Source organism: Theropithecus gelada, chromosome 15 (assembly GCF_003255815.1).
Source record: "Theropithecus gelada isolate Dixy chromosome 15, Tgel_1.0, whole genome shotgun sequence".
NCBI lineage: Eukaryota > Metazoa > Chordata > Mammalia > Primates > Cercopithecidae > Theropithecus > Theropithecus gelada.
The window spans coordinates 4,375,027-4,389,704 of NC_037683.1; the positions used below are offsets into that span (position 1 = coordinate 4,375,027).

Below are 14,678 nucleotides of genomic sequence, written 5' to 3' on the forward strand. Positions count from 1 at the left end.
CTTCACAAGCAAGTCCGGTGGGAGCGGGTATCTCCCCACTCTAGAGCCGAGGGGTCGAGGCTTTGCAGGAGGAGGCATCAGCGCAGGCTCTCAGATGGGGCCGGAGGGGCCGGCTCAGGTTTCACTCCTGGCTTTCTGATTTCTCAGGGAGATGCTGATGGGTCCAATCTGCTGCCCCATCTTCCTCCGGTGAGCAAGGCTCTCCCTCTTGCCCTAAAGGTGCCCACTGCTGCTTCCTCGGGGAAGGGCAAGAGAGGGGAGCCACCGGCTCACCTGTCACCTGGCCTGAGTTTACCGCTGCAGGCCAGACCCTAAGCTGGGACCCCCTGCTTCCACTTCAAGTGGAGAAGGGGCGAATCTGACTCTCTGCAGAGGCTAATTTCCGGGACAGAAGCCCCATCGGAGGCCCTGGGCCCAGGGGACCCTCTCTGGGCTCCCTCCTCGCATCCCCCTGTTCCGGCCCCTGCACAAGGAAGCCAAGGGGTAAGGGGTCCGGGGGCTGCCCAGTGCTGCCCCAGCTCGTACAGGCCCAGGATTCCACCGGAGTCCAGGGTGGGAGCCCTCAGAAACTGCACCCCAGCCTCCGGGGCTGAGCTAGTCTCAGAGAAGGGCTTGGACTTGCCCGGGGTCCCCCAGTGAATCAGCAGTGAACACCCGCGGTTCCTGGCAGCTGAGCCAGGATCCATATAATTTCTATTGCAGAATCTGTTTGTCCTTGAAGCCCCTCCCACCGTCACACGTTGCCAGCTGGACAGAACGCGCCCCCACCACCCAGGGTGTGGCCCAGAAGGGAGATCAGGGCGGATCAGCACGGGGGCCGGCTGCGACCCTGGGCCGGAGAGCACCTTCCTGCCCTCACTTCTGTCACGCATTCCGTCCTGGACGCCAGGAACTGCCCGCTGGGCAGCTGCGAGTGGCCAGGACTCTGGGCCAAAAGCTGGGGAATCCTGGCCTTTATGCAGCGTCGGGGGGTCTTCCTGTGGGCCCCCGGCCAGGGCGGAGGACAGGAAGAGGGCTCTGGGAGTCCTGGTCCGTGCGCCTTCGGCCTCAGCCTCGGGTATCCCGCTGGGGCGGCTTGATGGGCCAAGGGGGCTCAGGAAGCTTCGGCCCAGCCCGGTGCCCCCTCCCGAGTCTGTCATTTCCGAACGGCCATGCGAGGGCGCCCAGCGCGACAGGGACCACCTCCTGCCCTCCACGGAGGCCCAAAGACACCCAGGAGGGACGCCCGGCCATCACTCCAAGGGCGAGGTCGCTCCCCCATGGAGAAGGGCTCCCCAAAGTCCGAGCGCCCTCGGAGAAAGTCGCCGGGACCCCGGCCTTCGCCTCAACCCCCGCCCACCGCAACTTTCGCGGGCGGTACCGGGGCAGGAAGTGGGGGGGCGGGGGCGGGGGCGGTGCTTGGGACGCGGGGAGGTGCCAGACGAGCGCTTCGGCCCCGCCCCTGCCCCGCCCGGCCGTGGCCGCGCCCCCTGCGCCCCCAGCGCCCCGGAGCCGCTGAGCCGCGGAGTCGTCGAGTCGCAGCGCCGGGCGTGAGGACTGCGGGCGGGGCGAACAAAGCGGCGGCGACGCGGACGGCCCAGGCCCGGGACGCGCGGAGCGAGCGACCCCACCGGGCCTTTGTTTCGGGCGGGGCAGGAGCGGCGGCGGCGGCGGCCGCGGGGCGCCCGGAGCGCAGAATGCGGCGCCCGGCGGCGCGAATCGGGGAGCGCTGCGGCGACTGGCTGCGTGGAGCCCGGCCCGGGGCCCGCGGGCACTTGCGCGTGTGAAGCGGGGAGATCCGGCGCGCTGCCCGTTGCCCGCCCCGCGGCCGCACGTGGGCGGGAGCGGCGGCCCGAGAGGAGCCCGAGGAGGAGGAGGAGGAAGAGGAGGGGACGCGCGGCGGCGCAGCGGGGGACCTGGGGCAGCCCGCGCGAAGCCCCGCCCCGGTCCTGAGCCCCGCGCGCGCGGGCGGGATGCCCCGCGGCCGCTGCACTTTGGCTCAAGCGCTGCCCTGAGCCGGTCGGGCCCGCGGGTGCCATGGAGCAGTGGCGGCAGTGCGGCCGCTGGCTCATCGACTGCAAGGTCCTGCCGCCCAACCACCGGGTGGTGTGGCCCTCGGCCGTGGTCTTCGACCTGGCGCAGGCGCTGCGCGACGGGGTCCTCCTGTGCCAGCTGCTGCACAACCTCTCCCCCGGCTCCATCGACCTCAAGGACATCAACTTCCGGCCGCAGATGTCCCAGGTGAGCGCCCGGCGCGGCGGGAGGGCCCCAGGGCTCCGGCGTTCGCGCTGCCCGACGCGCGGACGGAACGCGGAGGTCGCAGCGGCGGCGGCCCAGGCGCCCTGGCTGGGGCGGCCGTGCTCTGGGACGCGGGCGGGCGACGGGAGGGCGCGTCCCGGCCCTCCGAGCTGCGACCTCAGGAGGCGCGAAGTTGGCCAAAGTCCCTCCAGCCTGGGTCGCGCCGCCGTCCCCCCCGCCCCCGGCCACTGCTCCGGTGCGGCGGTTCCGCGGTCTGCGCCGCCTGGGATGGGGGAGGCTCCCGCGCTGCGCTTGCTCTGCGGGGCCCTGCGAGTGGCCCCTCACTCCCCAGGGAGCCTGCCGAGCCGGGTGTAAGCGTCGTGGGTCGCATCCTCGGGCCTCGCGCCTGCTGGCCGGACGCCGGTGGAAGAGCGGGCGCGGTCGCTGTGCCGGCCCGGGGCGCGGCTGGAGGGCCCGGGAGGGGCGCGGGGCGGGAGTCCTCGGGGCCGGAGGGAGCTGGGTTCGTCCCGGGCACCGCCCCCTCGCCGGCCTCCGCCTCTTCCAGGACCCGGGCCCGGGTTGAGCCGCCTCGAGGATCCCCAGGGCCACTTGGCGCCGGTCCTGGCCCCCATCGCTTTCCTAACATCCCCACCCCTCCCTCGGGCGCTGAGTGTGGCCTTTGTCGCGGCGGAGACACGCGTGCGGCCGCAGGGCCAGGCAGGAAAATGCCTGCCCCGCCGAACGGAGCTGCTTTTCTTGGCCTCTTAAAGGGAACTTGGCTAAGACTTGAGCAGAATCGAGGCTTCCATCCTCTTCTCCGGGGGTCGCGGAATCCTTACTGGGAGCAGCTTAGAAGAGGTCGGGGGAGGCAGAGGGGGTGCCAGCCGGGTCCAACCAGCACCAACGAGGCGCCACCTTTCAGCCAGCTCAGCAGCCCGTCACGGCGCGCAGTGGCTACTCCATGTGGAGAGGGATCATTCACCAGTGGGACTTAGGACGTGGTTCCTGGGAAGGAGGGAGAGTGAGTCACTAGCGATTCCAGGCTGGGCTGCCGAGGCCTCTGCCCTTTGGTGGTGACTGCGTTTCCTAGGAGACCGGGCCCTTCTCTGCTGGGTTGGGGGGGCGCTGACAAAGGCAAGCCCTGAGGGGAAGGGGCCGCCTTCCCACTGGGTAATTATTACCCAGCACCGCCTGGACCGGCTTAGTAGGAGCCCTCAGGAGCCTCCCTGGGAGTCAGCCCTTCTTCCCGCAGGGTGTCAGTGGTCAGGTGCAGGTGGCGGTCACCGCAGCAGCGGGCTTCCCCAGATCTGTTCTCAGAGCCCCACGGGGACTGGGAAGTCTGGACTCCATTTTATGGCTGGAGAAACTGAGGAGAAGGGTAGCTGTGGGGGAGCAGGGCTGGGCCTTGAACCGAGGCGGCTGCCTTTGATGTGAGTTCCAGGGGCTGCCCAGGCTGACTTGCTCGGGCAGGATTTCCGGCTGCTTGCAGGCTGGGGCTCAGGGCAGAGGCAGGGCAGCTGGGTCAGCACAGAGGAGGCTTGGGAGGAACCCAACCTTGTGGTCGTGGACTTGCTGGGTCTCTGGGCTGCCCCTCCCCAGCTGTGGTTTGGGAAGATGGGAAGAAGAGGGGGCCCTGGCTGTGGCAGGTGGCTTGGCTCAGCCTTTGCACTGGAAGTTCAAGCCAGAGACTTCCTGGGGTCTCTGGAGCCATTGGCCAGGCAGCAATATGAACCCTGATACAGGCCCCTTGAGCCTTGCTGCTGGGCTGGTGGAGGGGCGTCTGGGGGTCCCGCTGCCCAGCCGGTGAAGGGGTGTGTAGGGGCCCTGCTGCCAGACTGGTGGAGGAGTGTCCTAAGGGCCCTGCTGCTGGGTGGGTGGAGGGTGTGTAGGGGCCTGGGCGGTAGGAGGACCACATGGGTGTGTATCTGTGTGGCTCTCTGCTCTGATTGAATGCCGGCACTGTCCCTTCCCAGGTAGGCAACGACCTCCAGAGCCTCAGTTTCCCCATCTGTGTCATGAGAACAGTCATAGCAGTCCCCTCTTAGCCATGCTGTGAGGATTTGCTAAGGGCAGGCACAGAAGGCACACCCTTAGCACAGTGCCCATGAAATGACCATCACCTGGACACTGGCATGTATGGCCCCGTGTAGCTGAGGCTGACCTTGCCCTCCACTCCTCTGTCCCGTGGAGGGTGGGCCGCCTTTGTACGGCTGTTGCCTGCACAGGGATGGCTGCAGGTGCTCCCTTAACCCTCACGTTGGCTATGACGGCCCCATCTGTATGTTCACACGTGGAGAAACCCCTTTACTGCATCTGGCTACACACAGGAGCTGGGAGAGGGACTTCATTTCTCTGTATGGCTGGTGTTTGTTATCTGGGAAACTCACTTTTTTTTTTTTTCTTTTTGGAGATGAAGTCTTGCTCTGTCGCCCAGGCTGGAGTGCAGTGGTGCAATGTCGGCTCACTACCACCTCCACCTCCTGGGTTCAAGTGATTCTCTTGCCTCAGCCTCCTGAGTAGCTGGGACTGCAGGCACGTGCCACCATGCCCAGCTATTATTATTATTATTATTATTAGAAATGGAGTCTCGCTCTGTTGACCAGGCAGGCGTGCAGTGGCGCAGTCTCAGCTCACTGCAACCTCCACCTCGGATTCAAGCAATTCTCCTGCTTCAGCCTCCTGAGTAGCTGGGATTACAGGCATGTGCCACCTCACTCAGCTAATTTTGTATTTTTGGTAGAGATGGGGTTTCTCTATGTTGGCCAGGCTGGTCTCGAACTTCCGACCTCAGGTGATCCACCCACGTCGGCTTCCCAAAGTGTTGGGATTACAGGCATGTGCCACCTCACTCAGCTAATTTTGTATTTTTGGTAGATATGGGGTTTCACCATGTTGGCCAGGCTGGTCTCGAACTCCTGACCTCATGATCCACCTGCCTCGGCCTCCCAAAGTGTTGGGATTACAGACGTGAGCCACCGTGCCCGGCCCACACCCAGCTATTTTTTGTATTTTTAGTAGAGACGACGTTTCACTATGTTGGCCAGACAGATCTCGAACTCCTGACCTTGTGATCCGCCCGCCTCGGCCTCCCAAAGTGTTGGGATTACAGGCGTGAGCCACGGCGCCCCACCCATGCCCAGCTATTTTTTGTATTTTTAGTAGAGATGGAGTTTCACTGTGTTGGCCAGGCTGATCTCGAACTCCTGACCTCGTGATCTGCTCACCTCAGCCTCCCAAAGTGCTGGGATTACAGACGTGAGCCCCCGCGCCTGGCTGAAACTCATATTTCGTAAGGGGTGGGGATGGGAGGGAAGAGGTCATCTCCACCCTTGGTGGTTGGGTCATAGAAAAATCACATCTGCCCTTTCTTACCTGCCCTGCTGTAGCCTAAGCACAACCTTAGGTGGGGGTTGCCGCCTGTGTTTAATAGGTGAGGCTGTCAAGGTTCGGAGAGCTTGAGTGACTCCTCACCACGCCGCCACTCCTGCCCAGATCGGTAAGTGGGATTGTAGTCTCCCTCCCAAGACTGTTTAAATAAGTGATGACTGCAGACCTTCCTAAGCTGGCTTGCTGTCTTGCGGACTTTCTGAGAGATGTCCCTGGCCTTGTTCTTGGGTTGTCATGGTGTGTGTCTGTTTTCAAGGGGTGGCTGGGATGGGGGGTGGGTGCCTGTGATCCCTGGCTAGTGAGTTGCAGGGCCCCTCGAGGGCACGTGCTGGGGAGTCTCCCACCTCCTTGCCAGTCATGGCATATGGGGCCGTCTAGCCCGGAGGCCTCTATGATGTTCCCTCCTTCCAGAATTGCCCCTGGCTTCTCATGGTGACATCCTATTTTCAGAGGACTTGGAGCGCCCCTCCCACTTTGAGTTTAATCTAGGCTGGGTTATTTGCCCTAATGGATCATCATAGCAGTGTGCATTTATGCAGCACCTGCTGTGCGCAGAACCGGGTGCTAGGAGGTGGTCACAGAGATCCCAGTTGCCCACCTGGTCATTTCTTCTGAAGCTGGCAGGATCTACTTTATTTTATTTTATTTTTTATCCAAAGTGCCTGGAAGCCCCATGGGTTTAATTAAACTAATTGGGTATGACCACAATCTGCTGACCCTAACAAGAGACTGGGTATGTCTGGAACAGCTTCGGTTGGGAGGTCCCGAGGTTGCCTGTGCCAGCATCTGCAGATTGCACCCTTAGGGCACCACCCGCCCAGCCTCTGACTTGCCCACATTGCCCTGGTGGCCTCTTCCCCGTAAAACAGATCAGGCAGCCATTGCTGGAACACCACGCAAAGGCTTGGCCCCGGGCCTGCCAGAGTCTGTCCCCAACCTCCGCCTCAACTCCCTGTGCTCCCTGCCTCTTCCCAGACACGCCAGCCTGGCATCCCCCTCCAGGGCCTTTTGATGTGTGCCATCATGAGCTGTGCGCTTGCTGGAAGACCTTCTCTCCTTCTAGCCTGGTTCTTCCTGTAGGAGCTGGTATCGGGGCTGCCTCCCCTTGGCAGCCTCCTTGGGTTTCACCCTCTTCCCACCCTGTCCTGCACGCGCTTCGAACCTCCGTCTCACTCCTTCGCTGTTCTGGGGTCTCTCTGGCCTCGTCCTGTCCGCTTTTTGCTTCATTACACAGTACCCTTGCTGCTCGTTCTGCAACACTCAGCAGCTGGACAGCTGGAGAGTGTAACGAGGGACCTCGATCCTAACGAGGGACCGAGTGTGTCTGGAGCGCCTTTGTGTGGCTGCCCCCCTTCCAGGTCTGAGCCCCTCCAAGGCAGGGCCATGGCTGGGCTTGCTCCTCTCTGGGTCTCTCAGAACCTTGCGCCTTCATTCGAGGAATAATAAATAAATAAATAAATAAATAATATATAATTAAATAATAAATAAATAAGTAATAAAACCCTGCCGCATGCCACGCGGGCTTTGCGCCTGTGAGGGGAGGGAGGAGAACAGGCCGGGGCTGTCCCCGCTCTCGTGAGGCTTCTCGTCGTGCAAGGGCCCCAGTGGATGTTGATGAGGAGCTCGGTAACTGGAAAGCGACAGGGAAATACCCGAAGGGCTCCCGGTGGCAGCAGAAGGGGCCTGGCTGGTGTCGCCGGGTCCAAAACACAGGGCTGCCAGGAGCAGGGGAGGGAATGCTGGCTGTGAGGCAGACAGGGACACCTTTTCTTTTTCAGGGGATAGATTGTATTTTCTAAAAAAATTTGAAAATATCTCAGTCGTAGGAAAGTTACAAGTACAGCACAGGTAACTTGAACCATTTGAGGGGAAGTATGGGGCTCAATGCCCCGCACCCCAAATGCATCAGTGCGTTTCCTACAAACAAGGTCATGCTCCTCTGTAACCACAGCACCGCCATCCCCATCCAGCCAACAGCAGCAATCCGTGACCCGTCTGCTTCTCCACAATTGTCCCAGCAAATGCCCTTCACGGCATAGAACAGCCTCAGGGCCCTGGGCTGCCGGTGGCTGTGTCCCCCTCTGTCAACCTGGGCCCGTTCCTCAGCCTTTCTTTGATGTTCATGACCTTGACTCTTTGGAAGGTTACAGCCTCCTTTGGTTATAGAATGTTCCCCCATCAGCAGGGTCAGGCCATGCACCTGTAGGGGCCTAGCTCAGCCTCCGTGCTGCGTCCTTCCTGCTTCCTCCTAGCAGTTGGCACGAGGCTTGGATGTGCCCCATTGCGGGTGATGTTGTGTTTAATTACTCTGTTAAGGTGGAGTTTGCTTGATTTCACTGCAAAGTTACTTGGCTTCCCTTTGCCCTTAACACATACTTAAAGAAGATACTTTGAGTCAATATAAATATCTTGCTATTTGCTTCTCCTTTTCTCCCTCCTTTCCTTCCTCTCTTATCCTTCTCTGCTCATCTCTCTCATTCTTTTCTTCCTTTTCTTCTCATCCATCTCTGCTTTTCTTTTTCTTCTCTCCCTCCCTCATTCTGTCCCTTCCTGCCGTGTTTCCAGTTTGAGTTATGGTTTCCTATTTTACTCCATGCATATAACCTGTTACCATCATTATTTATGTTGATGCTCACACAGTCTCAGGTTTGGCCAGTGAGAACCGTGTTACACCGCCTTTTGCTTCCCTGTGTCTTTTGATTCGTCCTCATCATTCTTCGAGTGCAGAGGACATGTGAATACCGTGCCTGACTTCCTGGCACAAGATGTTCCAGGCTCACTTTGCATTTCCATCGTCCCAGCTTAGGAACCAGCTGTTTGTCCAAGGAGCTCTGGTTCCTTGGTAGTGGAGAGGGGTATTTAGAAGGCAAGATCAGGGCTGGGCATGGTGGCTCATTCCTGCAGTCCCAGTACTTTGGGAGGCCGAGGCGGGCAGATCATTTGAGATCAGAAGTTTGAGACCAGCCTGGCCAACGTGGTGAAACCCCGTCTCTACTAAAAATGCAAAAATTAGCCGGGCATGGTGGCAGTTGCCTGTAGTTCCAGCTACTTGGGAGGCTGAGGCAGGAGAATCGCTTGAACCGGGAGGTGGAGGTTGCAGTGAGTGGAGATCGCACCACTGCACTCCAGCCTGGGTGACAGAATGAGACTCCATCTCCAAAAAAAAAAAATCCAACTCCCCCCACCTCGCAAAAAAAAAAGAAGGCAAGGTTGGATGAGGTGTGCTCAGTGCTGCTGGGGTTTCCCCGCTTCCAGGTACTGTCAGTGTTCACACCTGGGGAATTGGCGTATGTGTGTGTATGTATTCATTTATGTATGTGTCTCTGTATCCATATATGTCTACACATGTTGACATGTGTATTTGTTTTCTGTCTATATTAGTGCTGCCAGATAGAAATATAATGTAACCCACATCTATATTTTCAGAATTTTGGTGGTTGCAATAAAAAAGCAAAAAGAAATGTGTAGCACTAATTATAATAATATATTTTACTTAACCTATGCTATTTTTTTTTTTGAGACAGGGCCTCCCTTTGTCCCTCACGCTGAAATGAGTGGCACAAACTTGGCTCACTGCAACCTTTGCCGGCCATGTTCGAGTAATTATAGCACCTCAGCTTCCTGAGTAGCTGGGACTACAGGCTTGTGCCACCACGTCTGGCTAATGTTTGTATTTTTAGGAGAGATGAGGTTTCGCCACACTGGCCATGCTGATAACCTCTGCGTTTTCAACAGGGGCATTACTGCTTTTGAGGGGGTGAAAATCAAATCTTTGGGGATGAAGAAATATTATTCTTATGGATTATTTTAGAGACAGGGTCTCATTCTGTTGCCCAGTCTGAAGAGCAGTGGTGTGATCATGACTCACTGCAGCCTCAAACTCCTGGGCTCAAGGAATCCTCTCACTACAGTCTCCCAAGTAGCTGGGACTACAGGCGTGTGCCACCACGCCCAGCTAATGTTTTAATTTCTTGTAGAGATGAGAGCTTGCATGTTGCCCAGGCTGGTCTTGAACTCCTGGGCTCAAGCAATCCTCATGCCTTGACTTCCCAAAGTGTTGGGATTACAGGCATGAGCCACTGCAGTCAGAAGAAATCTTATTTTCGTGAATAAACTACAGATGTGCATGCCACACAAAACACAGAGACAGGCCGGGCACAGTGGCTCACACCTGTAATCCCAGCAGTTTGGGAGGCCGAGGCAGGCAGATCACCTGAGGTCAGGAGTTTGAGACCAGCCTGGCCAACACGGTGAAACCCCTGTCTGTACTAACAATACAAAAAATTAGCCGGGTGTGGTGGTGCACACTTGTAATTCCAGCTACTTGGGAGACTGAGGCAGGAGAATCGCTTGAACCTGGGAGGCGGAGGTTGCAGTGAGCCGAGATCACGCCATTGTACTCCAGCCTGGGTGACAGAGCGAGACTCCGTCTCAAAAGAAAAAACAAAACAGGCCGGGCACAGTGGCTCACGCCTGTAATTCCAGCACTTTGGGAGGCTGAGACGGGTGGATCACGAGGTCAGGAGATCGAGACCGTCCTGGCTAACACGGTAAAACCCCCTCTCTACTAAAAAATATAAAAAACTAGCTGGGCGAGGTGGCAGGCGCCTGTAGTCCCAGCTACTTGGGAGGCTGAGGCAGGAGAATGGCGTCAACCCGGGAGGCGGAGCTTGCAATGAGCCGAGATCGCGCCACTGCACTCCAGCCTGGGCGACAGAGCGAGACTCCATCTCAAACAAAACAAAACAAAAAACCCACAGAAACAGTGCATCTGCAGTATTAAAATTTCATGCAGGGAGGGAGATTAGGAAAAGTATCTGAAAAGTCTCCTTGGAGGGACAGTAATGAAAATGAAGGTGAGAAACATTCATGTTGCGAGCACTGGCATTCCCGTTGGGCAGGAGCCCGGGAGCATGGGGTGGGGTGGGGTGGGGTGGGAGCCCTGGCTGTTAGTGACAGGGACTCACCGGGAGTGGGACTTGAAGGCTATGTTAAGCAGGATCCCAGGCTCAGGCCTGGGGTCAGCAAGAAGGACCCCAGGCCGCAAGGAGGGCAAAACCTGGCATTGGCGAAGATAAGAGATTTCTGCCGAGTGTTGCGATTGCAAAAACCCTGGCTTTGGTGTGGGGCAGGATGAGACCGGGAGGAGTGCTGGGTGTGAGGTGTGGAGGCCGCTGTGAGAGTGACCTGCATCTGCCTGCGGTTTGGGCCTTGGAGATGGGTCGGGGCCCTGGCGTCAGGGTGGTGGACTTCTGGAGGCAGGACCTTGTTGGGGGTCTGGCGTGGGTGAGCGTCCGGCCCACCCCCGTGCCTCTGTGGAGCCTTTTCTTGCTCTGAGGCCCAGGTCATGAGGATGTCTCCTCCCTGGAGGAAATCTTTCTGGCCTTCCTGGAAGGACACTGGGTTCTGGCCTGGGTGGTGGGCAGCGTGGTGCCCTCTTTTGAGGTGACTTGTGAGGACACATGTTCGTCCCTGTGTCCAGGCCATGTCTGTGGGCTGTGGCTTCCCAGTTTGAGGGGTGGGATTCCCAGGACAGGGACAGCGTTGGCAATCCGGTGGGGCCGGTGTGGAAGACCCTGGCTTTACGCAGATGCCCAGACCTGAGCCCCCAGCTGAGGCCCCAGCAGGCCTCCGTCCTGACTGCCCCTGAAGTCACCTTCTTCTCTCCCGGCGTCCCAGCCTGGCCACTGCCGTCTCTTTCCTAAAGCAGGCGGAGGTCTCTCCCAGTGTCCCAGCCCAGCCATTGCCGTCCCTCTCCTAGAGCAGGCAGCGGCAGATGTTACCATGTGCAGGGCTGGATGGTAAATATTTTAGGTTTTGTGAGCCAGACTAAGCAGGTCTGCCCTTGCAGCACGACAGCAGCCCTGGGTAGTCTGTAAACGGAGGAGTGTGGCGATGCTCCCATGAAATTTATTTTTGTAGAATGAAATTTGAAATGTATATCATTTTCACATATCATGAAATATTATTCTTATGCTTCCCCCACCAACCTGCTCAACCATTTAAAAACATAAAAACCTTGGCCGGGCACGGTGGCTCACGCCTGTAATCCCAGCACTTTGGGAGGCCGAGGCGGGCGCATCACGAGGTCAGGAGATCGAGACCATCCTGGCCAACACGGTGAAACCCCGTCTCTACTAAAAAAAATACAAAAAATTAGCCGGGCGTGATGGTGGGCACCTGTAGTCCCAGCTACTCGGGAGGCTGAGGCAGGAGAATGGCGTGAACCCGGGAGGCAGAGCTTGCAGTGAGCGGAGATCGTGCCACTGCATTCCAGCCTGGGGGACAGAGCAAGACTCCATCTCAAAAACAAACAAACAAAAAACACAACAAAAACATAAAAACATTTCTTGGCTTGCAGGATGTACAAAACCAGGCAGTGGGCCCTATGAAATCAGGCAGTGGGCCCTCCAAAACCAGGCGGCGGGCCCTGTAAAACCAAGCGGCAGCCAGAGTCTGCTGCGCCCAGTCCTAGGTCCCCTCTTTCGGCCTCCTGCCCCGCCAGCCAGAGTCTGCCACACCCTGTCCTAGGTCCCCTCTTGCCGTCTCCTGCCCTGCCAGCCTGGTCTGCCGCACCCTATCCCAGGTGTCCCTCTTGCAGCCTCCTGCCCCGCTAGCTAGAGTCGGCTGCGCCCAGTCCCACCTGCCCCTCTTTCGGCCTCCTGCCCCACCAGCCTTGTCTGCGGCCACGTGTGCTGCAGCCACGCATGGTTTGGCGCTGCCACCCTGGAGGCATCCCCCGTGCCTAATGTCACCCCCACCGAGTCTCCCTGGCCTTCCGTGCCCCAGCTTCAGGCACGCTGACTGCCTTCCTGTGCCTCCCAGTTCAGGGCCTTTCCCCTGCAGTTTCCTGAAGGGGAACCCTCTTGCCTGGCTCACTGCTGCCGTCTGCTTAGAGGCCTGTCCTGGGAAACCTTTCCTGCCCCCCAGGCCTGCTCGGGCCCCCTGACAAGGGCTCTTGGTCTCCCGGACTTTCCCCTTCCAGGTCGCACCGTTTGTTGTGTTTACTGTTCCATTTGTATCTAAAGCTTTTGGCAGGGGCTGGTCAAACAGGAAGCGATCATTAAGAGCAGAGCTTTCTCCCAGGCCCTTGTTGTGCCGGGAAGCGGACTGAGCGCCTCCATGACCCCAGCCCCCACCCTTGGGCAGTCTAGAGGGGACTTAGCTCTCAGCCCCATTTTCCTGATGGAGGCCGGGCTCCTCATGTCCGGAATGACACTGCCAGAAAGAGATCACTGGAAGTGCTTGGAGACACGATGAGTGGCCCGCAGGGGCGGCAGTGGGGACCACACTGGCCTGCTCGGCCACACTTAGCATCTTTTTTTTTTTTTTGAGACGGAGTCTTGCTCTGTAGCCGGGGCTGGAGTGCAGTGGCCGGATCTCAGCTCACTGCAAGCTCCGCCTCCCGGGTTCACGCCATTCTCCTGCCTCAGCCTCCCGAGTAGCTGGGACTACAGGCGCCCGCCGCCTCGCCCGGCTAGTTTTTTGTATTTTTTAGTAGAGACGGGGTTTCACCGTGTTAGCCAGGATGGTCTCGATCTCCTGACCTCGTGATCCGCCCGTCTCGGCCTCCCAAAGTGCTGGGATTACAGGCTTGAGCCACCGCGCCCGGCCACACTTAGCATCTTAATGGTGGCCGTGTCCCTCGAGCTCAGCCTCGTTGTCTGAAATGGGATGACCGTGGCCACCTTGCAGACTCTTGGAAAGATTTGATGCAGAAAGTGTGTGCCTGGCACCCAGCACAGTTTCTACCCCACGGCAGGCCCCACTGAGCCTCAGGACATGGCACCCTCACCCCGAGCCTGGCGGCTCACTCCCAGTGAAGGGCACCGGCCCTCGCCCGCTGCCTGTCCTCCCTCAGCATCAGAGCTGGGTGCAGCGGGCGGCCTGAGGGAGCGGTTCTCCTCCTGGGGCTGCTGCCTTACCACCCACCTCTCCTCCCCTCCCCTCTGGCTGCCAAGTGGAAGCTGAAGCCCTGGGCACGCTGCTGGGGGCACCTGGACACTGCACTGGTGTAGTGGGGTGTGGTCGTGGTCACCAGCGCCTGTCTGCAGAAGGAGGCATTCTGGGGCAAGCAGAATCAGGTGAGCCAGATGGTCCTGCAACACCTAAGTCTGAGATGGGGAAGGGAGCTGTTAATAGTCACATGAGGACCATGGGTGAGGAGGAACCTGCCGGCGACGTGGGACGCTGAAGAAGGGGCCTCACCCCATCTCCTGCTTCCCTGCAGGGCCTCCTGGGTTGGACTGGGTAGAAGGCGGGGCACGTGCAGGCTTTGCCGTTGGCAGGGTCAACAGCAGGCTGTGCCAGTCCTCAGCAAATGCGGTATTTAGATCCCTGGGGGCAGGGTGATGGTGGAAAGCTTCCTGAAGGAGGTGGTACTTGAGATGCTCTGAAAAGTAGATGGCTCTTGGTAGCTAAGGGTTGGAGACAGGTGGTTGTTCTGCAGAGAGGGCTCTGTGTGGCCACAGGCTGCAGGTGCCGCCGCACTGCTTCATCCTGGATCATTGCTGGAAGGGGTGTTGCGATTTCTGAAATCCATGTTCCAGCAGCAGTTGGGACAGAGGACGCTGCATGCCAGCAGCTCTGATGATTAGACACATAAGGCAGCGGCCGCCGCTCACTGCAGAGCTCGACCTGGCTGGCACCGGGCCACCTGCTTGGTGTCCTTCCCTCTGCCTTGCAGGGGATGGTGTTTCCCTGCAGCAGTGATGAGTCTGAGACCCAGGGAGATGCGTGATAGAAGGGTCCAGAGAGGTGGGCGTGCCCTATGGCTGGCAGGGCAACTGGGTGGTGATCAGCCTCTGTGGTGTCAGAGTTGGGGGCAGCACCCTAGTGTCCTGGGGAAAGATCTTGCTGCCAGGGCCCCTCTGCCCTGACACATGCCCTTTCTCTATTCTGGATGGGTTTGTTTCAGGACCAGCACTGGCACCTCCCCTGGTCCTCGGAAGACCCTGCGCAGCACCAGGTGGGGGCCGCTCTGCCCCGGTTAATGGATGAAGGAGGGGACAGGTGATGGACCAGTCTGAGATCACGCAGCTGTGTGGGGGCCGAGGCCTCGTGCCAGCCCGTGC

At 59.1% G+C, this 14,678-nt stretch overlaps 1 protein-coding gene across 3 annotated transcripts in view; it reads left to right on the plus strand.

The window, feature by feature from the left end:
• The first annotated feature begins 1,498 nt into the window (after positions 1-1,498).
• The window catches only part of VAV2 (vav guanine nucleotide exchange factor 2), a 234,561-nt gene continuing 221,381 nt past the window's right edge, over positions 1,499-14,678 (plus strand). For all 3 annotated transcript variants that reach the window (XM_025360220.1, XM_025360221.1, XM_025360222.1), the window contains exon 1: positions 1,499-2,220. In XM_025360220.1, the coding sequence (XP_025216005.1) occupies positions 2,017-2,220 (204 nt within the window). In that variant the 5' untranslated portion in view covers positions 1,499-2,016. The remainder of the gene's footprint in view (positions 2,221-14,678) is intronic.